This window comes from Hemitrygon akajei, chromosome 22 (assembly GCF_048418815.1).
Source record: "Hemitrygon akajei chromosome 22, sHemAka1.3, whole genome shotgun sequence".
In the NCBI taxonomy this organism is placed as follows: domain Eukaryota; kingdom Metazoa; phylum Chordata; class Chondrichthyes; order Myliobatiformes; family Dasyatidae; genus Hemitrygon; species Hemitrygon akajei.
This window is the reverse complement of record NC_133145.1, coordinates 24407429-24432664: the sequence shown is the minus strand read 5'-3', so window position 1 is coordinate 24432664 and position 25236 is coordinate 24407429. Positions and strand designations below refer to the sequence as shown.

Here is a 25236-nt window from a genome sequence, read left to right as displayed (position 1 = left end):
GTGGCTTCCATTCTGTGTTTATTGTTACAATTTTTTTTAACAGTGTTGCAACTTGGCACAGTAACAATGCAAGTACATTGAGGCTCTAAAATGTTTCAAAGTAAAGCTTGTAGTACGCTTATTATTTAGAAAATTTATGGACTATATTCATAAAGACATTAATTACAAGGAACTTCACAATTATATAACAGATTTCAAAATTTTATTAGCACAATTTGAAAATTCTATTAACATAAAATAATATAAAATTCCAGCTGTGCATCAGCAAAGGCTGTGTGCGCTGGAGCATTTCTGGCACTGCGCGGCCGTGCACCTGCACAGCTTAGAGGGAACAGTATTTCTGTCCCTCCAAAAATAAATGCAGTAAATGGTTAGCAATTTATAGTGGCCTGACAACAGTGCGTTAGTAGTGTGTGCATTTATACTGCATACCCTTTGCTTCACTGCTTTGCCACATTTGCATTATCCAGTAAAAATTGCTACCCTGAATTTATCTGCCCTGATTTTTTGAAAATTATTCATTCATTCTGCAAATATTAAATATTTCCATAATTCTATAATTTTGTTGCAGTCATCTTCAGTAGGGTCTATTCCACTCCACTTCCTCTTGGCATTATCGACTTACAAATTGTTCTTGATCGTGGAATCTAAATAACTATTGTAAACTTTGACCAATGGTGATCCTAACACCGATTATTGTGGAACTTAACTATTCTCCTTCTTCTGCTCCAAGCTGCAGAAATTTGGCTGCACTTTCTGACTTTACCCCAGACCAATTCACTACCCGTTCTGATCCTGACTCTGCATTCTCTGACATTCATTAATCTATCAATAACAATGGCTATTTAAAGATCAGGATCTGCTATATTAACGGTTGCCTCCTCAAAAGCAAACAAGAAAGTTTGGATATTATTATACTTTTTGAGATAGTCTTCTGTCCTCTCCTTTCATTATTTTTCCCACCGCTGACCAAGCTGACTGGTCTACAGTTTCCAGAACATGTTCTCATCCCCATTTATATACAGTTCCTACAAAAAGTATTCACCCTCCTCCCTTTGACACTGATTAACAGAAAAGATTCGTGACAAAGTGTAAAAACATTTCCATAAATTGGTCTAAATTTATTACAATTATTAAACACAAAATAATTGATTGCATAATTACTCACCTGCTTCAAGTCAGTATTTAGTAGATGCACCTTTGGTAGCAATTAGAGCCTTGAGTCTGTGTGGATAGGTTTCTATCAGCTTTGCACATCTGGACACTGCAATTTTTCCCCCATTCTACTTTACAAAACTGCTCAAGCTCTGTCAGATTTCATGGGGATCGTGAGTGAACAGCCCTTTGCAAGTCCAGCCACAAACTCTCATTTAGATTGAGGTCTGGACTCTGACTTGGCCAGACCAGGACCTCAACTTTGTTGTATTTGAGCCATTCCTGTGTAGCTTTAGCTTTATGCTTGGGGTCATTGTATTGTTGGAAAACAAATCTTCTCCCAACTTGCAGTTCTCTTGCAGACTGCATCAGGTTCTCCTCCAGGATTTCCCTGTATTTTGCTGCTTTCATTTTACCCTCTACCTTCACAAGCCTTCCAGGGCCTGCTGCAGTGAAGCATCCCCACAGCTGGATGCAGCCATCACCCTGCTTCATGGTAGGGATGGTGTGTTTTTGATGATGCATGTTGTTCAGCTTACGCCAAAAATAGAATTTAGTCTGATGGCCAAAGTGCTCAATTTTGGGTTCATCAGACCATAGAACCTTCTTCCAGCTGACTTCAGGATCTCCCACATGATTTCTGGCAACTCTAGCTGAGATTTCATGTGAGTTTTTTTCAGCAGTGGCTTTCTCTTTGCTACTCTCCCATAAAGCTGTGACTGGTGAGGCACCCGGGCAACAGTTGTATGCTTAGTCTCTCCCATCTCAGCCACTGAAGCTTCTAACTCCTCCGTAGCTGTCATACGTCTCTTGATGGTTTCCCTCACTAGTCCCCTTTTTGACGGTCACTCAGTTTTCGAAGATGGCCTGCTCTAGGCAGATTTACAGCTGTGCTGTGTTCTTTCCATTTCTTGATGATTGTCTTAATTGTACTCCAGGAGATATTCAGTAACTTGAAAATTTTCTTGTATCCATCTCTTGACTTGTGTTTCTCAATAATCTTTTTGCTGAGTTGCTTGGAGTGTTCTTTTGTCTTCATAGTGTAGTTTTTGCCAAGGTACTGACTCACCAGCAGCTGGACCTTCTAGATACAGGCAGATTTTTACTACAATCAATTGAAACACCTTGACTGCACACATGTGATCTCCATTTAACTACTTATAACCATATAAACATATAACAATTACAGCACGCAAACAGGCCATCTTGGCCCTTCTAGTCCATGCGGAACGCTTACTCTCACCTAGTCCCATCGACCTGCACTCAGCCCACAACCCTCCATTCCTTTCCTGTCCATATAACTATACAATTTTACTTTAAATGACAATATCAAACCTGCCTCTACCACTTCTACCGGAAGCTTATTCCACACAGCTACCACTCTCTGAGTAAAGAAGTTCTCCCTCGTGTTACCCCTAAACTTTTGCCCCTTAACTCTCAACTCATGTCCTCTTGTTTGAATTTCCCCTATTCTCAATGGAAAAAGCCTATCCACGTCAACTCTATCTATCTCCCTCATAATTTTAAATACCTCTATCAAGTTCCCCCTCAACCTTCTACGCTCCAAAGAATAAAGACCTAACTTGTTCAAACTTTCTCTGTAACTTAGGTGCTGAAACCCAGGTAAAATTCTAGTAAATCTCCTCTGTACTCTCTCTATTTTGTTGGCATCTTTCCTATAATTCGGTGACCAGAACTATACACAGTACTCCAAATTTGGTCTCACCAATGCCTTGTACAATTTTAACATTACATCCCAACTCCTATACTCAATGCTCTGATTTATAAAGTCCAGCATACCAAAAACTTTCTTCACCACCCTATCCACATGAGATTCCACCTTCAGGGAACTATGCACCATTATTCCTAGATCACTCTGTTGTACTGCATTCCTCAATGCCCTACCATTTACCATGTATGTCCTATTTAGATTATTCCTACCAAAATGTAGCACCTCCCAGTTATCAGCATTAAACTCCATCTGCCATCTTTCAGCCCAATCTTCTAACTGGCCTAAATCTCTCTGCAAGCTTTGAAAACCTACTTCATTATCCACAACGCCACCTATCTTAGTATCATCTGCATACTTACTAATCCAATTTACCACCCCATCATCCAGATCATTAATGTATATAACAAACAACATTGGACCCAGTACAGATCCCTGAGGCACACCACTAGTCACCAGCCTCAAACCTGACAAACAGTTATCCACCACTACTCTCTGGCATCTCCCATCCAGCCACTGTTGAATCCATTTTACTACTTCAATATTAATACCTAACAATTGAACCTTCCTAACTAACCTTCCATGTGGAACCTTGTCAAAGGCCTTACTGAAGTCCATATAGACAACATCCACTGCTTTACCCTCATCAACTTTCCTAGTAACCTCTTCAAAAAATTCAATAAGATTTGTCAAACATGACCTTCCACGCACAAATCCATGTTGACTGCTCCTAATCAGACTCTGTCTATCCAGATAATTATATATACCATCTCTAAGAATACTTTCCATTAATGGAACCACAAGAGCAATACACCATCCCCATTTCTAATGACATTTGAAATATTTCTGTCAGAGCCCCTGCTATTTCTACACTAACTTCCCTCAAGGTCCTAGGGAATATCCTGTCAGGACCTGAAGACTTATCCACTTTTATATTCTTTAAAAGCTCCAGTACTGCCTCTTCTTTAATCATCATAGTTTCCATAACTACCCTACTTGTTTCCCTTACCTTACACAATTCAATATCCTTCTCCTTAGTGAATACCGAAGAAAAGAAACTGTTCAAAATCTCCCCCATCTCTTTTGGCTCCACACATAGCTATCCACTCTGATCCTCTAAGGGACCAATTTTATCCCTCACTACCCTTTTGCTGTTAATATAACTGTAGAAACCCTTTGGATTTATTTTCACTTTACCTGCCAAAGCAACCTCATATCTTTTAGCTTTTCCAATTTCTTCCTTAAGATTCATTTTACATTCTTAATATTCCTCGAGCATCTCATTTACTCCATGCTGCCTATATTTATTGTAGATGTCTCTCTTTTTCAGAACCAAGTTTCCAATATCCCTTGAAAACCATGGCTCTCGCAAATTTTTAACCTTTCCTTTCAACCTAATAGGAACGTAAAGATTCTGCACCCTCAAAATTTCACCTTTAAATAATCTCCATTTCTGTATTACATCCTTCCCATAAAACAAATTGTCCCAATCCACTCCTTCTAATTCCTTTCGCATCTCCTCAAAGTTAGCCTTTCTCCAATCAAAAATCTCAACCCTGGGTCCAGTGTCTTCTAAAATGCATACGTCCCTTCTAAACCAATTGGCTGCATCAGTGATGATATGATGTGGATTATTAAAAGGGGTGAATACATATGCATTCAATTATTTTGTGTTTTATATTTGTAATTCATTTAGATCTTTCTTCACTTTGACACAACAGAGTTTTTTTTTGTTCACCAGTGTCAAAAAAGCCAAGTTAAATCCACTATGATTCAATGTTGTGAAACAATAAAAAATGAAAACCTCCCGGGGGGGGGGGGGTGAATTCCCTTTATAGGCACTGTAGGCACTGTATCAGCTAACCAACAGTCCTTTCCATGACATCATATTCTCACAAATTACAAATATGAACAGTAACACTGTTGATGTCCAGATTATTTCAGAGGGCTTGAATGTAATTGATTTGGACAGAGAAATAGCATTTCTTTTGAGTTTGGTTCTTTTAATGTATGCAATTTTCTATTTTAAATATATCCATTTTGCTACTCATCATATATCACACAGCACTACCTCCCTGAGGAAAAACCCAAGTGAAGCATTGCATTTCACCTGATGTGAACTCCCTCTTACTTATTGTGCTCAGGGAGATGGTACACACCTCAACGATTCAGGAACAGCTTCTTCCCCTCTGCCATCAGACTACTTCACTATATATACATACTACTTTCCGAAGTTCACAGTTTTTATTATTATGTATTGCAATGTATTGCTGCAGCTAACAATAAAATTTCGTAACATATGCCAGTGATGTTAAACCTGATTCTAATTTTCTTCCCCCAGTTGTCCTTTAATGACCCTAGTAATATTGCAATCATCCTTTAACTGCGTATGGATCCATAAAATATTTTGATTGATCATTTAGCTTCACACTTCCTCTATCTTTTAATCCCTAAGCCCCAAGCATCTCCTCTCCCCACTCTCCATCCTGATTCAGGGTACCGTGGTGAACTAGATATACCTGTCTGACTGCTCCTGTGGCTCCTCCCAAGACCCTGCTGACTGCCCCTGTGGCTCCTCCCACAGACCCCTGTATAAAGGCGACTGTGGCCTGCTGCTCTCCCTCATTTTCCCCAGGATGTAGTGTTGTTCTTCAGTCAATAAAAGCCGATATCTCACTTCCTAAGTCTCGGCGTGAGTTATTGATGGTGCATCAGGTACTGACCCAAATTATGGTTGGATATGGTTGCCTCAGAACTGCTGACATGCTTCAGCTTTTGGATTGTCCAAAGGATCACAAAATCGTTGTATTCTGCCTGTTAAGAACAGTGCAATCAGTGTGCAGTAGAAAGACCAGGAGAAAAAGTGGAAATGGAATGGCTAGAAGTGAATCTTGTCTTTTAATTTCTTAATAAATTTTAATTTATGAAATTACATTTTAATATAATATGACTTACAAAAATGGGTGCACTGAATAAAAATACTTGAGTTTTGCAATACTGTATTACTGGGTATTGACATGTCAATTTTTGTTATCCAACATAATTGTACATCAGCTAACTCTGAACTGTATCAATGAAATTTTTGAATACAAAGCCACTGGACCTATGGCCTGCTCCATACAGTATTTCCAGGGTTATGCACAGATAATTAACCTGCAAGAAGTCAGGTTTTAAAGATGAAAATAAAGGAATAAGATGAGAGTACACAGTTTACTAACTTTTTTTCCCCACTTTGCTTTACAGTATCTTCCTCACCTCTCCCAGCATTGTGACATAAAGAGATCTGCACCTAGTAACCAGATCAGTCAGCCAGGAAGCCAAAACCAGCAGAATGGCCAGGTTACCACACCAATTCCAGTGCCAGCAATTGTTAAAGTAAGCCCAAGTCACTTCCTTCAAGCCACAAAAGAGCTCTTAAACATTGCTAATGAAAAACTGCAAAAGCAAGTGTTAAGCAAAATATGATCAGAAAGGTCAACTGAAGGAAGATGTTATATTAGTCCACAAAGAACAGTTATTTCCTCGGTAAAGCATCACAGGAATTGTTTGGATGTGATGCTTTGCAGGATAATGTAGAGATTTTTCTCCTTTCTTGTAAGCTAATGGTGTAATTCCTTTTATTTTTTTCAGTTGGCTTGTGTTATCTTTAAAAACAAATCAGAATTACATCAATGTCAGAAGAAACTGTTTGCAGCTAGAGAGGAAAATAAGAAAAAATATGCACAAGTGACCAGGATGATTTGGAGGATGGTGGAGTTGGGAATGAAAAACACAGGGATACATCATAGTAAATACCATATTTGTAGCATCTGTTGAATGGGGCTCACTTTAATTCAGCTTAGAATCAGCTCAATCTTTCAAGTCCAACTTGCAGAACACAAAGTTAGCTTTGGTGTGAAAGTGAAACAGTCCCTTTAGAGCAGACCGCCATGTGAGCTATGTCATTTAATGCAAACAAAAACACATCAATTACAGTATAAGTTACATTTTGGAATACCCATTGGTGGTGTCAAAAATCAAATCAGATGTTAAGCATTGACCATCCATCTCCAAACTTTGTTGCAAATGGACTTTAATTCTTGTGCTGAAGTCAGTAATTTTAATAATAAGGAAGGAATGCCAAATGTTTTGCTACTTGACTGCAACTACCTAACAATGTGAAATGAGCTTCAGTATTCCCTTTCATCCCTTCCATTAAAATTAGACAAAGCCATCATCAGATGGGAAGAACCAGCGACACAAGAAGCCAAAGGACACAAAGCCAAAGGTGAAGAAACTGAAGTATCATCAGTACATTCCACCAGATCAGAAACCAGAGAAGTCCCTCCCTCCGATGGACTCGGCCTATGCCAAGCTGCTCCAACAGCAACAGCTCTTCCTTCAACTGCAGATACTAAGCCAGCAACAACATCACCAGCAACATCAATACAACTATCAAAACATTCTCTCTAGTCCTCTGAAGTGAGTAGACTAAACCTTTACCTAGATGTTCGGAGCAATACTTCAGAGTCATACAATCATAAGAACAGGTCCTTCAGCCCATGGTTTCCATGGTGACTATCAAGCCCCACCTATTTACCAACTCACCTGAGAAATTCAGTATTAATTTTCAAACATTAGGAAGGATGTAGAAAAGGGTGAAGTTCAACAGTCAAGTTCAGAAGTGTGTCTGTGTGAGCAATCAAGACCAAACTTCTCTCTCGCTGCTTTGTTCTTTAGTGCTGTGAAATATCAAAAGATAAATTCCAATTCAGACAAATTCCAATACAATAACTAAAGACGGCTGAGTACACTGTTTTCAATGGTTATCTTGCTAGTCATATCCTGCTGTATAGTACTTCAAGAAAGATAGATGATGGAAAGGTTGGCAAGTTAATTGCTGAAAGGAGAGTGTGGATGATGTTTCCATTGCAACTGCTAGTCATGATTCAGCAATGTATACCATCCATTGTGAAAAATTACCAATATCCAGATACATTCTGGATATAAAAAAATGGAGGGTTATGGGGTAGTGTGGGTTTAATACTTTTCTGTAAGGATTATATGGGTCGGCACAACATGGAGGGCTGAAGGGCCTGTACTGTGCTGTAGTGTTCTATGGTTCTATTCATCCAGATGAAGTGAGTGCTTTCAATGCTCTTTCCAGGCATTCTAGTGATCAGATCTCCAGAAGCACATGCAACTCAACTACTACCATGCCAGGCAGTGGCATATCTCCTGTGAAGTCCACAATGTCAGGTCAAGCCACCAGCTGCCCTTTGAAGCCAGGACCACTTCCGTCCAATCTGGATGACTTAAAGGTATATTCAAATCCACATTCCATGCTTAATTTAAAATGCCTTTATGTAAATATTTTTTTTGAATTGAATTGTGTTTTAAGTGTGTGATGAAAACAATTCAGTACCTTTTAGCTAGTAAAATGTGCTCATAACATCCAGAAACTCAACTTGTTCTTGCTAAGTGTGCATTACACATTCTCTACAGAGGATGTGTAGAAAGATTACATTGGTTTTCTTATTGGGCGGGTGGATTGTGGGAAGAATTTAGTCCACTGTTCAGTCACCATAAAGAGCTTTGCACCAATTGCCCACTACACTTGCATCAGAAGATTGTAAGAACTCATTTAAATGTTAACATCAGTGAGATGTCTTTTTTGCTGATGAAGAAGATTGGAAGTTTTATTTATTATGCAGCAATAATCTTTCCACAAAAAGGATTGATTACAGCTAATAATTGGAAATTAAGACACATTCCCTTTTCCAGTATTTGATTCTCTTTCTCTGCATGGAGATATTTTTGAATTCCTTTTACATTAGTCACGGCAGTTCAGAGTACAAGTCTGATGTGGATAATGTTGGTTGCAGGAAATGCATTGTGTATTACTCTGCGGCAAAGTTCCTTTTGAAACTCGTGTCAAGTATTGCAGTGGTGACAAATCTGATCATTTGATAAGACTCCAGGTGCCATCTCAATATAACTCTGTGCATGAAGAAACTTAACCTAAATGCTTTATTTGATCTGTCAGAGCTTCCCCTATTATTAACGTCCTTGTTGTCCTCGCTTTGTCCAGGTGTTCTTCTGTGTAACCTATGTATTTAAATGTCTTGTTATTTCCCGTGGTCAATCGAGGCAGGATCCACTTGTGATTCACACAGATATGCATTTATATTCGTAGATGTGGACACAAATGGATACTTAGGCAGGTGGAATACGAGAGCTGTCTTTCTTTACTTCAAACAGCTTTGCACCAGCAGACAGTTCTTACGGGTTGGTGCCTGAAAGTCACTGTTGTAAACCAGAGTACAAGAAGTTTTGGCTAAAGTGAGACTGCATTCTGTTTCACTAGATGTCACAGGCAAATCACATGAAATGTGATTATCCCATATGTTAAAATGTAGAACTAGTTATATAATTTCACCAACTATGTAACTGAAAAACTAAACAACACGTGTGCTGCCTGTTGAAGGTAGAAGGGAGTGAGAACAGGAATAGAATGATCTTATAGCATTTGATTACTATAAGCATGAGTTCTAACGTAGGATCGTTGACTGTTCATTTCCCTCCGTAGATGCTGCCTGGCCTGCGGAGTTCATTCAGCATTTTGTGTGTGTGTGGTGCAGAGCATTGTCAATTACGTTCATGTCTGTAGCTGACTGGCAGGCTAGGCATTGCTGCTCATGTTAATTCTGGTCACACTGAGCACAGCGTCGTAGACTCTCTCAGTAGGGGGCAGGGATAACACTTGTGTTGGCCCTCCCTGCACACAAAACAACGACTGAGGCAGCCATGTCCAAGTCTTTCACCTTGGGTAGTGAGTATATGTTTCTTAATTATGACTTGCAAGTAAATAACTGATTATAACCTCATGGATTCAACTCTCAATTTAACATGTTGTATCTTTTTAACCGTTCCTTTAACTTGCGACACTGAGAGGAAAACTGAAGTGAACTGATTGGGCAGTTCTGTATATGTCTTGAAGGAGCTCCCTCTGCAAATACACCCGTTTCCAATCTCAGTAATACTTTGGATATGATACCAGATTGCAACCGTGATAGTCCACTATAGGATTGTTTGGAGACACAGGAGACTCTGTAGATGATGGAAATTCAGAACAACACACACAAAATGTTGGAAGAACTCAGCAGATCAGACAGCACCGATGGAATTGAATGAGCAGTTAACATTTTGGGCCAAGACCCTTCACTCCTGATCGGTACTGACTTACTGTCCACTCTTGGGGTCAACCCTAGGCCACATTTCAAGTTTTCCTCCAATTAATTTAACTGGACACATGTAAACATTAAGGAACCAAAGTATGTATATCAGTGCTGATGACTTCTGTCAAGTGACTCCCTGCCACGTACTGTTGAAATAGAGCAGAGATTCCCAAAACCTTTTGTATGCCGTGGACCAATACCATTAACCAAAGGGTCCATGGACCCCAGGTCGGGGACCCTTCCACTAGAGCATAGTTGCAGTTTACACAGCTGCATCTTACTATTTCATTTCATTAGAAGTAATCTATGAGCTAATACTTCCTTGAGGAGCTTAAATAAGCAATTAATTAACACTTCTATATGTGTATTAATTAGAAATTAATTTTGGAAGTGCATAGGGCACAGAAATGTGTACTTGGAGAGTATTGAGGAGAGGACCTTGGACGTACCCGTGACTATTATTCTCCGTGGGAATTTAGCGCCCCTATCTTTTGCGAGTAATGAGATGGTGTAATCCTGTGTTTATATTGACCTTGCAGGTATCAGAATTGAGGCAGCAGCTGAGAATAAGAGGCCTTCCCGTGTCTGGTACAAAAACGGCCCTCATGAAGAGGCTGAAACCTTTCCAGGACTCCAGTGGAAACAGTCTGCCGGTCAACAGCACCAGCACCACCTCGTCCAGCTCAGTCAACGAGATGACGACTGCATCGTTCCCGATAACCTCTGTGACCTCCCTGTCGAGCTTTCAGACTCAAACTGCCAACACCGTGCTGCCGAATGGCTTCTATCAGTTTGGCAGCACCAGCTCAACCCCTCCCATTTCCCCGGCGTCGTCCGATCTCTCCGTAACTGGGTCCGATTTGAGCGGGTTGCCCGACAGCTTTAGCGACGTGCCTGTGCCATCCCCACAGCTCGGACTGCAGCCGTCACCGCTTCAGCTGAGCGCTGAGGACAGCCTGATGAGCAGTGTGAATGGGGGCAGCATTCAGGCGGACATGGAAGGTTTCGACACCCAGAAAGACAAAATGCTGATGGAGAAGCAGAAGGTTATCGATGAGCTGACCTGGAAACTGCACATGGAGCAGAAGCAGGTGGAAGAACTGAAGATCCAGCTTCAGAAGCAGAAGAGGAACAATCAACATGAGCAGCAGTCTTCCTCTCAGCCACTCTACAGTGTGTCTGTTAAGCAGGAAAACCTGATGTCCAGCTGCCCGTTTGCCGGGCAACAGATACCCGACAGGAGTATGACTCCAATGATCTCCTCCACGTCCAGCAACAGTTCCACAGAAAGCTTAAATACCTGTGGCACACCGCAGAAATCTGGTGTGGTGAACAGTCAGATGTGTGCGGAGACCACAGAGCACAGCACAGTGAGGTCGCCGCCGTTTCTGAGTCCACAGTGCTCACCGCAGCATTCTCCACTTGGAGCACTGACTGGCAGCCCTCAGCAGGCCAGCCTTCCCCCATCTCCGAGTAACCACTTCCTCCTGCCCGTGTCACCGGCCCCCCCGACTGGAGATGGCCGTAGTGGTTCACCCCATCAGCTTCAGTCCATTCCACCTTGCAGTGCTCAGCTCAAGATACAGGTAAAGCTCAAACCTATTTTGAAATGCACTCGTTGAATGTTGTGTAGTCCTTTGCCTTTTATACCACCATTGGTTACGGCAGGAAAATGTCTGTGGGAGCAGCTATGGGTCACATTAGCCAAGATCACAGGTGCTATGAAATATACAGCTACTTCAGGCAAACATATATGTCCAAATGTTCATTTCCATCTCGTTCATTCTGATAGGGAGAAGATAAAGTCAGATGTATCAGTGTTTCAGTCGAGTAAAGGGAGTTACAGAGGCAGGACAGAGGAGCTGTGCAAAGCTGATTGGAAGAGGACACTAGTAGGGATGACAGCAAAACAACAATGGCTGGGTTTTCTGGAGCAATTCAGAAAGCAGGATAGATACATCTCAAAGATAAAGATGTATTCTGAAGGGAGGGTGAGGCAACAGTGGCTGACAAAGGAAGTCAAACACGTCATAAAAGGAGGGCAGAGGACAATTAATAGAACAAAAATTAGTGGGAAGTTAGAGGATTGGGAAGCTTTTTAAAAACCAACAGAAAGCAACTAAAAAAAATCCATACTCAGAGAAAATATGAAACAGGAAGTTAAGCTAGCCAATAATATTGGATAATTTAATAATTTTGGATGTACCAAAATTTTTTCAAATATCTACAGAGAGAAGTGAGATATGGGACCACTGGAAAAGAACACTGGAGAGGTAGTAATGGGGCGACAAAGAAATGGCAAACATACTTATTAAGTATTTTGTGTCAGTCTTCACTGTGGAAGTCACTAGCAGTATGACAGAATGTTGAGAATGTCAGGGCAGTCATGAATGTAGTTGCTGTTACTAAGGAAAAGATGCTTGGGAAGCTAAAGGTCAGAAAGTGGACATGTCACCTGGACCAGATGGACTACAACCTATGGTTCTGAAAGAGGTAGCTGAAAAGATTGTGGAGGCATTATTAATGATCTTCCAAGAATCACTAGATTCTGGAATAGCTCCAGAGGAATGGAAATTGCAAATGTCACACTAGTCTTTTAGAAAGGAGAGAAGCAGAAGAAAGCAAATTATAGGCCAATTAGCCTGACTTCAGTGGTCGGGAAGATGTTGGTTTCGGGGTGCTTGGAGGCACATGATAATATTTGTCAAAGTCCTGATGGTTTCCTTTAGGGAAAATCTCGCCTGACAGATCTGTTGGGATTCTTTGACGAAATAATAAGCAGGTTAGGTAAAGGAGAATAGGTGGATGTTTTGTATTTGGAATTTCAGACGGTGTTTGACAAGGTGTGGCACATGAGGCTGCTTAACAAGATGAGCCTGTAGTATTACAGGAAAGATACTGGCATGGATAGAAGATTGCTGACTAGCAGGGGGGAAAGGGTGGGAATAACGTGTGTCTTCTCTGGTTGGCTGCCGTTAACTAGTGGGGTTCCGCAAGGGTCTGTGTTGGGACCGCTTATTTTCACGTTCTATGTCAATGATTTGGATGATGGAATTGATGACCTTGTGAACAAGTTTACAGACTAGTCAAAGGTAGATGGGGAGCAAGTAATGTTGGGGAGGCAGTGAGTCTGCAAAAGGACTTAGACGGATCAGGGAAACGGACAAAGAAGCGGCAGATGCAATGTAACGTAGGGAAGTATATTACCGTGCACTTTGCAGAATGAATAAAAGCATAGACTATTTTCTAAATGGTGAGAAAATTCAAAAATCAGAGGTGCACGGGGCTTGGGAGTCCCGTAAAGGTTAACTTGGAGGTTGACGTGATGATAAGGAAGGCAAATGCAATGTTGGCATTAATTTTGAAAGGACTAAAATATAAGAGCAAGGATATAATACTGAGCCTTTATTGTGAGCAGTTTTGGCCCCTTAGCTCAGAAAGAATATGCTGGCATTGAAGAGGGTCCAGAGGAGTTTCATAAGAATGATTCCGGGAATTTAAGAGCGTTTGATGGCTCTGGGCCTGTACTCACTGGACTTCAGAAGAATGGTAGCGGGTGAGAAATCGCATTGACACCATCGAATATTGAAAGGCCAAGATAGAGTGGACATGGAGAGGTTTTTCCCGTAGTAGGTTAGCCTAGAGCCTGAGAACACAGCCTCAGAATAGAGGGACATCCATTTAGAATAGAGATGAGAAGGAATTTCTTTGGCCAGAGGGTGGTGAATCTGTAGAATTCATTGCCAGAGATGGCTGTGGAGGCCAAGTCCTTAAATATATTTAAAGTGGAGGTTGACAGGTTCTTGATTAGTAGGGCATCTAAGTTTACAGGGAGGAGGCAGGAGGTATGGTTGAGAGAGATAATAAATCAGTCATGATGGAATGGCAGAATAGACTCGATGAACCAAATGGCCTAATTCTGGTCCTATGTCTGATGGTCTCATGAGCTTAATCTCCTCAGCATTTAGCAACAAATAAGGTGGTTAATGTTGTGGATGGGAAGATGCAAAGAAACAGTCCCTTAACTGGTCCACTTTAGGAAAGATGAAGATAAAAATCAAAACAGTCCAATAAATATTAGAGATTCTGATATTAGCAAAATAAAGTTCTTTACAACTTTCACTTTTAATATAGAATATCGGTTTCTGTGGCTAGATTATGTCAAAACAATGATATTTTAGATAAAGCAAATATGTTGAAATCAATAATCTATTGAAAAGAGGAACTTACTGTATAGCTGTTTTTAACTAGTAAAAACTAATGTTTTAATATTTATAGTGATGACGTATTGACATTACATGTTCATATAGTTGATGAATCATTTTTGGTTCTTTAGTGCTCAAAGGGCCAGGATGTTCAGCAACAAAATGGCAGCCCACAATTCCAGCAGCACCTCCAACAACATATTATACGACAGCAGATCCTCAGAAAGGTAGGTTTCAATAGGTACATTTAATGTCAGAGAAATGTACACAATATACATCCTGAAATTCGTTTTCTTCGCAAACATCCATGGAAACAGAGTGCCCCAAAGAATAAATGACAGTTAAATGTTAGAACCCCATTTCACAGCGAGAGGGGAGACATAACAAACAACCCACCAATTCATGGTGTTTAAAGTCTGTTGCATCACTTCTTCCGAGCTCTGTGCCCAAAGAACTTGGGTCTTTGGGCACACAATCAGCTAGCTGCTTTCGATCTTCCATCTCCCATGATGCACCAGGCGGTAGCACTGACCTTGACTCCACCCGTCTCCAGAGCCCTGAAAAACCGGCATCCTGAAGGCAGGCTAGTCTTCTAGGCCACATCCTCGGCATATCGAATAGCGGCCAGTCATGAGACCCCAAGAGCGGGTCCTATTCCCGCAAAGAACCTAAGTCAACATGTGACTCCAAGTCAGGGTCTTCAAAAGAACCCTGAAAAAAAAAGATATTAAAGATAGAAAGAGAGCTGTTTCCGAAGATACAGCAAAGGTGTCATCATTCTCCCAAAGCTACTTATAGTTTATGGCTTACTTCAGAAGTCACTTCTATGCACTCTCACATTAACTGGGATGTATTGATCATAAGTAGTTTCTGTATGAAGTAGACGAGGTACTGATGGGAAGAGTGCTTCCTGCACCGCTGTTGTTCAAGGGAGCATGCAATAGCATAATATTCTCACCTTTACCCACTCTCAACCCTTAACTGTGCAATGCAAGGACATGTATTTGATACATTGACAAAAATAGCTATATCAACTCTATTATTTAATAAAGATATGATTGCATAGGAAAGGAGATTAATGGGGATGTTGCCAGGGCTAGAAACTTATAGCTCTGAGGAAAATGTGGGTAGGCTATGATTGTGTATATTGGAATAGAGGAGGCTGAGGGGAGTTTTAATAGACGTGTGTAAAATTACATGGAGCCAGAACCACGCAAAGAGGAGAAACAATTTCCTTAAGCAACAGGATCGGTGAACAGAAGTAATAGACTTAAAGCTATTGGTAGAAGTATTCAAAGAGAGATTAAGAAAATATTTCTCAACAAGGTTCTAGAAGTATTAGGTGTCTTTGACTGCCTGGCTGAAAGTGCAGTGGGGGCAGATGCCCTCGTTCCATTTAAGCCGTACTTGAATGTGTATTTGAAGAGCAATCATCTGCAGGTTATTGAGATCCAGAGCAGATGAGATAAGGTTGAGGGTTCTTTTTCAATCCAAAGGCTGTGATATAAGGTCACAAGACTATAAGATACAAGAGCAGAATCAGGCCATTTGGCCCATCGAGTCTGCTCCACCATTCAATCATGGCTGATCCTTTTTTTTCCAGCTCCTCAGCCCCAGTTCTCAGCCTTCTCCCCGAAACCTTTGATGCCATGTCCAATAAAGAACCTATCAATCTCTGCCTTAAATACACCCAACAACCTGGCCTTCACAGCTGCATGTGGCAACATATTCCACAAGATCACCACCCTTTGGCTAAAAACATTTCTCCACATCTCTGCTTTGAAAGGGTGCCCCTCTATCCTGAGGTTGTGCCCTCTTGTCCTAGACTCTCCCACCATAGGGACAACCTTTCCACATCTACTCTTTCTAGGCCTTTCAATATTCAAAAGGTTTCAATGAGATTTCTCCAGTAAGTATGGTTCAATGACTATCTGTGACAGTTGCAAAGCTCTATTGCCAAGTTAAAAGGCGGAGTGTCTTTGCAGTTACCCCCTCTTGGTCACCTTGACGATTCTTTGCCAAGTAGAATATCAAAACAGGGATGTGGAGTCTGTAGAGTGGCAGATCATGACTGAATTGCCACTTGCTGCTTCTATTTCTTGTTCTTACACTCTCAAATTTTAATCCAGTTTACCTGACAAAAGTCCAGAAGGCCTAGCAATTAAATTCTTCCTTTCACAAAGATCTGACTGTTGATAACTATCATGTTTCAATCTGAGATTTGTGAACTCTCAGAAATAACTGACAGATGAACAATGTAGTAATAAATGCATAAATTACTTCTTTGGTCAAATGCAGTATTGTGGGAAGTAAGGATGCTGATCAGTTATAGTTTGGCACCATGAGATTATCTTTCACACCCTCCATAACTTTTAGCTTGTAAATGATTTTAAATTCAATAAATTAACAAGATTTATTCATTATCACTGTATGTTTCTGTTGGACTGTTTTATTTAGATGAATGTTCCTAATTCTGCAAATCAAGTTGGTCAAAAATTTGTCATCAATGCTGCTTCCTTCTGTAATTCAAATTCAACCCTTAGCAAGATCAAACAACCTCCGTCGTACGAAGATGCTGTGAAACAGGTGAGAACTACAGCAGATCTGCAGATTTTCTTGTGTCTGAGAATTAATTGTTAGTGAGTGTAACTATTAATAAACTATAATACTTTATCCTGAACAGATTAGTGTCATTTAAGTGGTTAAACTGGAGAAGCTGGGTTGTTCTTGCAACAAAGAAGGCTGAGAGGAGATTTGATAGACCACAGCTATATCAGATAAAATAAATCCCACTACCAGTTGATTCAAGGGCAAGGAAGCACAGCATATACATGGAGCAGAGACTACCTGTGTAGTAAGTCATCACGATCAGGAACTCAATGACTTTGGAATGGTAAACATCAAATATATAAGGTCTTTAGTAGGGAATTCGGAAGCCCAGTGTGAGAGAATAGATAGGTTGGAAGTATCTGGGGAACATTAAATGGAATTGTTCTTCCAGGAGATGGCAGAGACTGGAACTGGCCATATCCTATGCCTTAACCAATCTTTGACACCATGAGCCATTTTTGCACACTTAATAAAAAGTAGAATTATGTGGCCAGTCATATTTCAGACAATATTGGATATTTGCAATTCTGTGCTACTAAGCTTCTCTTCTGTTTTATAAATTAATTTTCCATTATTTTTCTGCTGATTTTATTGTAAGTTTATTCACCATAATAGTCACACTAATGGTTAAACAATATTTTTTTTGCAGGGAGCAATATTTTTAAGACTGTAGGATTTTAAGTAATATATATTTTAAGCAAGAGCTGTGTGGATAAACCAGAGGCCACAGCCCTTTTAGAATAGAGGTGAGGAGGAATTTCTTTAGCCAGAGGGTGGTGAATTTGTGGAAATTCATGGCCACAGACTGTGGAAGCCAAGTCATTGTGTATGCTTAGAGCAGAGGTTGATAGGTTCTTGATTAGTAAAGACATGAAAGGTTACAGGGGACCCTTCACAGCACTCTAGCATATAGGGCAGGGGAATGGGGCTGAGAAGGGTAATAAAACAGCCATGAGCAGACTCAGAATGGCCTATGGTATTACATTTTTGTTTTGCAATTTACACTGCCTTTTGAAACACTCAGAAGGCAGTGGCTAGATATTATTGCATTTTAATATTCTGTTAAATATAAAATTGTAAATTTGGTTTATCAGTTCTATATTATGATTTAGTCAGCTGACTTCAAATATTCCTACTGGCTGAGACCTATTTTACATAGTTTATGCTTGTTTCTCTGCAGCAAATGTCTAGAAGCCAGATGGATGACCTGCTGGATGTGCTCATTGAGAGTGGAGGTGAGGGATTTTGCATATGTAATACATACTTGAAAATTAATGAGGAAAGAATTTTAGCAGACATTGAAAAAACTTGAATATTTGTAGTCTCTTGTGTTACAATTATGATGTAGTTATAATAGTGGAATCATTGAAAACTTAGAGCAAAAGGTGGCCTTTTGGCCCATCATGTCAGTGCTAGCTGCGAAGGGGTAACCACTGGCCACTAAAATACAGCAAATCCTGTTGAGGCTGAATCCAGGAGAGCTTGATCCCTAGTCCTGCTAGTCACAGTTCTTCAGGTCATATCTGGACACATTTTAAATGTTGTGAAGGGTTCTGTTTTTACCACCCTGCCATTATCTGAGTGCAAAATCATCTTTTCCCTCAGAGCCGGTCAGCATTGATGGAGGGAGATGGACAGACTATGTTTCTGGTTGAGCGCTTCATCAGGCCAGATTGTTTCCTCATTTCTTGTTTATCCCTCTGTAAATTAATTTAAATCTCTACTGGCAGTTTTTTTAACCTGTCATTCAAGGGAAATAAAGCCTTGGTATGTCCCTCAATTCTTTATACCTGAACTCAGTCTCCCCTTCTTCCTCTGTTCCAAATAAAACAACATCTCCCTGTTGTTGGGGGGAAACAGACAATTGGCAAAACACTTGCAGACAGATGCAGCAGTGGTGATCACCACTATTCAAGTATTGTATTTGGGAAAAAAATAGATCTGACAAGATTGAGTTCCCTGTCAGCAAATATGAAAGAATATTAAGGCAAAGAAAAACAAAAGCTGCATTCACCAAAAACTTGAAATAAAAACAAATATTGTTGGAAATAATCAGCAGCTCAAGCAGAATCTGGGGAGAATGAAGCAAAGTTGATGTTTCAGGGAGATGGGTTTCCATCAAACTGGCCACCAATATGAAACTGTTTTCTTTCTCCACAGATGATGCTGTCTGCCTTACTGACTGTGTCTACCATTCTTTTATTTATAAAATGCTAGGCACTAAAATTCTTCCATGCCAAAAAGCTCTTTAAAGAGGCAACGCACAGTATGCATTCTCTGCTGAGTCCAGGCCATCTTTGTGTGTTCTCCATGAGAATGCATGGGTTTTCCTTTTGTGTTCGGGTTTCTTCCCACAAGCCTGAAATGTGCTGATACATTAATTGGTTACTGCAAATTACCCCTCATGTAGCATGTAGCAAAGTAATCGAAGAGAAATTGTTGGACAAGTGAGGGAGAATAAGTTGCAGGGCAAGATGGGGATCAGATAATCGGGATTGCTTTGCTTGATGTATCTTCTTATTAGAACTGTTTACTTTGCAGAAATGCCACCAAATGCCAAAACTGATCACCACTGTGCTCAGAAATCGGTGCCTCAAATCACAGTCTCTTCAGGAGCCTCCACTGTGACTGCGCCTAGGTCTTCAACAAGTCCTTTTAACCACATGTCCCCCCCTCCGCTCTCCTTTGACCATTGTGCAAACAACAGTGACAGTCAACTTGAAGCTCTCCTTAACTCACGCAGCTCGTTGAGCAGGGGGGGTGATATTACACTGCTTAAAATTGGCGGTGAGGATTCCCAGATCGACGCCATTGGTGAGGGCTTTTCTACCAACTCCCGGGAAGAAATGCTGAACACTCGAGAAATGCTGGAAAACCCCCTTTCACCGATGGAGACCCAGATGTCGCCTTCTTCCACACATAGCCATGTTATGAACTTAGGTCTTACAGAAACTCCCTTGGAGAACATGGACTGGCTAGATCTCACACCGCCCAGCTCAACAGCGGGCTTTGGATCGGCCGGTTCCTCCACCCCAAGCATCTTCTCTGCAGATTTCCTGGATGTTACAGACCTAAACTTAAACACAGCCATGAACTTGCAATGGTAACATTCTCAGGAAACTAGAAACAACAAGTAAATTTAAAACCATTTAAATGGCAAAGCAAATAAAAAGGAAGCATATTTCTTGTGTATTCAAGACAATGTTGGCAACTGTAAAGTAAATAGAGGAATTCATTTGGCTACAAGATGGTTGCCCTGTAGTTGTTGCATGTAGCACTGCTTGAATGAGTTAAAAGCTTCATAAAGTTATGTATTACTGTGGAAAGTGAACACGGTCGAATCACCCGGAGGACACCTGCTTTAAGTCTAAATCTGACTAAGTTTGTCAGGGGCGGTATGTAGGTGAGAAAAACTGGCCAACTCTCAATTTGGCCTTGTGCACACAGCCCGCGTTTTTGCTTTGTACATAGCTTGAATTTACTCGTAATTTTGCAAGATTTTTATATAATTTTTATCAGAGGAAGATTCTTTACTAAGCAAGCAATACTTGCTATCTTGAACAAAATACTTGCATCCCTTCTGAACCACACTTGCCAGGTCACCCTACTTTATGCAAGTATTTGATTCTTTGTATTGTGAATACATATTTTATTGTTCACTTTGCACAATTAAGAGTAGAAAAGTTTGTCACATTTTGCTTGTTTTTTATATATATATAATATTTGTGTATATATATATATATATATATATATATAAAAAAATGTCTGCTAAGTATTAAAGTATTAGAAGGCATTCCATGCAGATACTTGGTATGATTTTTTTTTAAAAAATCAGCCAGTTTATGAAATTATGCATTGTAGTTCTATGTATTTCTATTGCTTTTTGCTGACCTGAAAATATAGGAAATGGGATGGGTAAATGAGAATTTGTTGTTTTACTTAGGATGTTACGAGAAAACATTTCCTGCCTTCATCCACCCATAATGAAGCTCCACTCTACAAAAAGCAGTGAATTCTGCAATTGCAGATTTAAATCTAAATGAAACAAAAGAAGCTTTCCCTGCTAGTTCTGAAGCTGGAACTCCCTACGTAGATCTGCAAACGTAATCCTGAGCGCAAACTTGGATATTGACCAACATGATCTGTTTAAAATATTTTTAGCGAGCAACTCATAGGCCCACGTTAAAAAAAATTGATAAATAAGGAATCAATTTGAAAGGGAACAACACCAAACAAGAAGTTGGTGACAATAGTTCCAACCCTCGTCTTAGTGTAAAGAACATAGTTTATTTTTGGTAAATTTTATTCAAACCAAAGAAATGCTCAGAAAAGAATTATTTTCGTACCATTTTGTACTTTATATTATCCCTTTTTGCAATGATATTTGCAATAAATGTAAATCAATGTGCCCATTTTGGAACAGCTAACTATTCTGAAATCTCTGGGCACATTTTGTGATGTGATTGAAATTTTAGCTAAGGATTTTCTTGTATAGTAATAACATAAATTAATATTGTTCAGTTCACCTTTAGTTTCTAAAATGTAAAAGCCATATCTGAAAGGTACTGTGCAGTGAATTAATATTTATTACCGACTATATTTTGAACCTTCTAGTTTCCTTGCTTATTTGCAACCTTGAAATTTCAAGTATGGACTTCTCCAAATAGTCAGAAAAAAGTCTATATAATCATAGGAATTGTAATGAATAATTATCTTTTGATGTCTGTTCAAAAGCACTTCATTGTCCAAGTTCTCTTTTGTCAATGTCAGTGGCATACCTACAATTTGTTTTCTATTAGAGCTGATTCTTAGACAGAGTGACCTGGCAGTTCCATCTCTTTCGGTAAAAACCTGCTCATCTGGTTTTCCTAGAGTTCTGCCATCCAACTATTAATTGGGTAGAAGCCTAATTAGCTTCTTGACATTAGCTGGAATCAGGCATCAGTGGATTCCTTATTTTCTGTTCCTTTCGACTCCCCCCACCCAAACCATAAGCAATATTGTAAAATAGCCTTGAATTAAATCATTCTTGGAATGTTTAGACTTTTATTCTAATGAGTATATCTCAATCCCAGGTCAACATCAAGGTATGAAGGGCTTTGATATTCTTTGTGAACAAACATATTTGATGATTGCAGTACATTTTTAACACAACAGAGTTACATTGCTTTAAAATATAATCACCAGTCATCCACAACTGACAACCTGTGCAAGGCTAAAGAGAGTTCCCAGTGAATATGACAGAATTGCCAAATCATGATAAAATTGTGCAAAATGTAACAGTGATCACCAGCATTCAAATTTAGCACACCCTGTACACCTTTACACTGTGCACCAATTCATACTAGCTTTCATTTAATCCTGCTCATGTTCATACAGCCTCAGATAGTAATACTCTGCTGACATGAGTGTGTGTCTAACATTTTAGGAAAATATTATTTGCTATCTTCAATGAAAGATTAAGGCATCAGTAGATTTCTTGATCAATTTGAGAGGCATACAAACATTCAAATTATGTATGAGTTGAGGCCACTTGGCCATCAATCCTGACGATCATTTAATAAGATGATGGATGATCCATTTGTGACTTCAGTTGGACTTTTGTCACCTATCTGCAGCTATCTTTCACCTCCTTCTCCCTTTCAAGTATCTTTCTACCTCTGCCATTTATGGAAGGGAGTTCCAAAGATTCACAACCGATATTGACCAAACCATTTATTGATGTGCATCTTAAAGGCATTGTTCCCCAGTGACTGATCCTTACAATCAAAATCAGGCATCCTGCTGTGATTAGCAGGTAGATGCAAGATTGCTTAATCTCAAAAAGACATTATTTCTTTAAAGAAACCATTTGTAACAGCTACAGCTGAATGCCAAAATAAAGGATCTCATGTGCATGGAAATCAGTGATCAACCAAACCACACTACATTCTGTCACATAATTAATCTCCACTTGAGACAAATGAACACATATAACTCTTAAACAATCAGAACAGAAATACTGGACATAGTGAATCATCTTACCAGCAGAAGTCACTGGAGAACTTCCCATGATTTGTTCCATTCAGAACAACACTAACTCTGCAGTTACCTGCAGTCTGATTGAGCAGTACAAGACACAGTGATGCTACAATGACATTAGTACATTATAAATCATCGATATTACCAAGATTATAATTTCCATCTTCCTCCTCTACACATTACTAAACCCCACCACACCAGCATGAACTAATTCCCATCTCAAGCTGAATGCCCGAGGTATTTTGAAAGTACTATAGTGTGGGAGGGCCTCAATAGTTTTGAAATTGAGTATTACTCCTGTTTGAGCTGTGTCATTCATTAAAAAGGGAAAAAATTTTCCCATTAGCCTTCAGCATAGTTTTACAACTGCATGTGAATAAGTCATGGCCTAAAAAGCAAAAGAATAATCTATCATTATGAAAGTTATGCTCTTTACCACCTTTGGTGCCTGAAGCAAATGGAATACAACTTTTCAGAAAATGGAAACTCCAATTCAGAACAAAGCCACTACAAACATTATTCCCATTTCCTTTATGAGGAGGCACACTGATTTCCGAGATTTGACTTTGAATTCTCCCTGTGGTTCAGACACTGATTTCTAAATCTAATCAGAATTGGCAGTGACAGTACAAAGGAGAAATATTGTTTGTATAACTGTCAAGCTTTAATTTAACCATTCTTTAATACACCAAAATGAAACAATGCACACAATTGCAAATTTCTAATTTGTACATTTAAAATTCACTACACAAAACAGTCCTCATTAACAGGCCAAACACTGCATAGACTGAGCATATTATCTAAACTAACATTAGTTGGAAAAGACTAACGCTTTACAATTGTAGCAGAAAATCTATTCATGATACGGGTATTTATGTAAACTGGTTAGAGGATGGGATGTCTGACGCATCATCAGCACACTAAAAAATATTCTGCACAACCACAAATGCTAAAAGCATAGGTAGAGATGTTAGAATGACACCATCGGTACATTGGATTGTCAGTAGATCAGATAAAGTACATCCAAATATAGTCTCGGTAGTTGCCAACAAATGAAAGTGAAATGCATGGAATATCACCAGTAAGTGCTTAAATTTCTCAATCGTACCATCATGACACTAGCATTGCTGACTTAACCTGTTTGTAATGATTGTACCAGCCAGTGTCTTATCAGTGCAGAACTACTTACACTTACCTCTGAATATTACAAGTGCTTTCTCTTTTGCTACCTATACCTTTTTTTCTGTCCTTTGGTTTCCATATACATCATGTGCTTCTCGCATTATTGACCATTTTAACATTTTGAACACATCTTACCTTCATCTTCCCTGTAGGTTGCCTCTCACTTATGACTAGGAAAGTATTTAACAGGAGCTGGTTGAGTTTAAATTCCAGCATTGTAACCTTTGCACTTGGGCCTTTACCTCAGTGTATACAAGATCTTAATATACAACCATTTTGAATAAATTGTTCTCTTGTTATATTTATTTATGGTGGTACTGCCCTTTTGAGTTGCAAAAGTACCAAAGGAAGTTTTATCTATTCAAATGAATCACATTTCAGCAATGGCATCTTCCTTCATTGTATATTGTTAGGTTAATAGGTCACCTGTCAAATTATTTTCCAGGATGGCAATCAAAAAAAATGTAGGGAGCAATCAATCCATTTGTACATGATGTCTGCCAAATCAAACTGCCTCAAAAGTGTCATTGTAACTTCGACCAATCCTGTGGGCTAAATTCTTTCTGTATTCATATTTGCCTTACTTTTTTGCACTTTGTAAATACTATATATTTTCTTATGATGTATCATTTAACAATGGAAATTTTGCTTTGTGTATATAACGGCAATAGTGTAGGTGCCAATGTATTAAAGAAAGCTATGTAAACATTAAAGATAAGTTTTGGAACTGGGTGTTCTTAATAAATTGATTATCATGAAACAACTTGTGTTGCTTTTACTTATTCTCTGTTATCTTCTAAAATCCCTCTTTGTCCAAGACCAGTTGTCTGTCCTTTTTGCCAGCAAGGTAGCGAGTAGGATGCTTACTGCTTTTGTTTAATGAAAACCAAGCAACTGGAAAAAGAGAAAATGAGATTCTGCAGATTCTGGAAATTTTTGATTGGAAGATGTTGAAATATTACCCAAAGATTTGGTCTCATGATCCATATTTGGCAAAGGAAGTGGGAACTCAGCAGAAGTATCATTCTTCAGATGAGTCATTAACTCTGATCCTGTTTGCTTTTGCAATGGTTAAATATTTTATTGCTCCTTTCATACTAGAGACAGCAATTTTCCT

At 39.5% G+C, this 25236-nt stretch overlaps 1 protein-coding gene across 6 annotated transcripts in view; it reads left to right on the top strand.

The window, feature by feature from the left end:
* myocd (myocardin) overlaps positions 1-24882 on the top strand; it is a 654082-nt gene extending 629200 nt beyond the window's left edge. For 5 of the 6 annotated variants that reach the window (XM_073025871.1, XM_073025872.1, XM_073025870.1 and 2 more), the window contains 8 exons: positions 6128-6259; positions 7089-7345; positions 8031-8184; positions 10641-11687; positions 14438-14533; positions 16764-16892; positions 18097-18151; positions 19458-24882. In XM_073025871.1, the coding sequence (XP_072881972.1) occupies positions 6128-6259; positions 7089-7345; positions 8031-8184; positions 10641-11687; positions 14438-14533; positions 16764-16892; positions 18097-18151; positions 19458-20023 (2436 nt within the window). In that variant the 3' untranslated portion in view covers positions 20024-24882. Of the gene's footprint in view, positions 1-6127; positions 6260-7088; positions 7346-8030; positions 8185-10640; positions 11688-14437; positions 14534-16763; positions 16893-18096; positions 18152-18521 lie in introns of all 6 variants that reach the window. The other variant, XM_073025875.1, reaches the window with a different exon arrangement.
* The last annotated feature ends 354 nt before the right edge of the window (positions 24883-25236 follow it).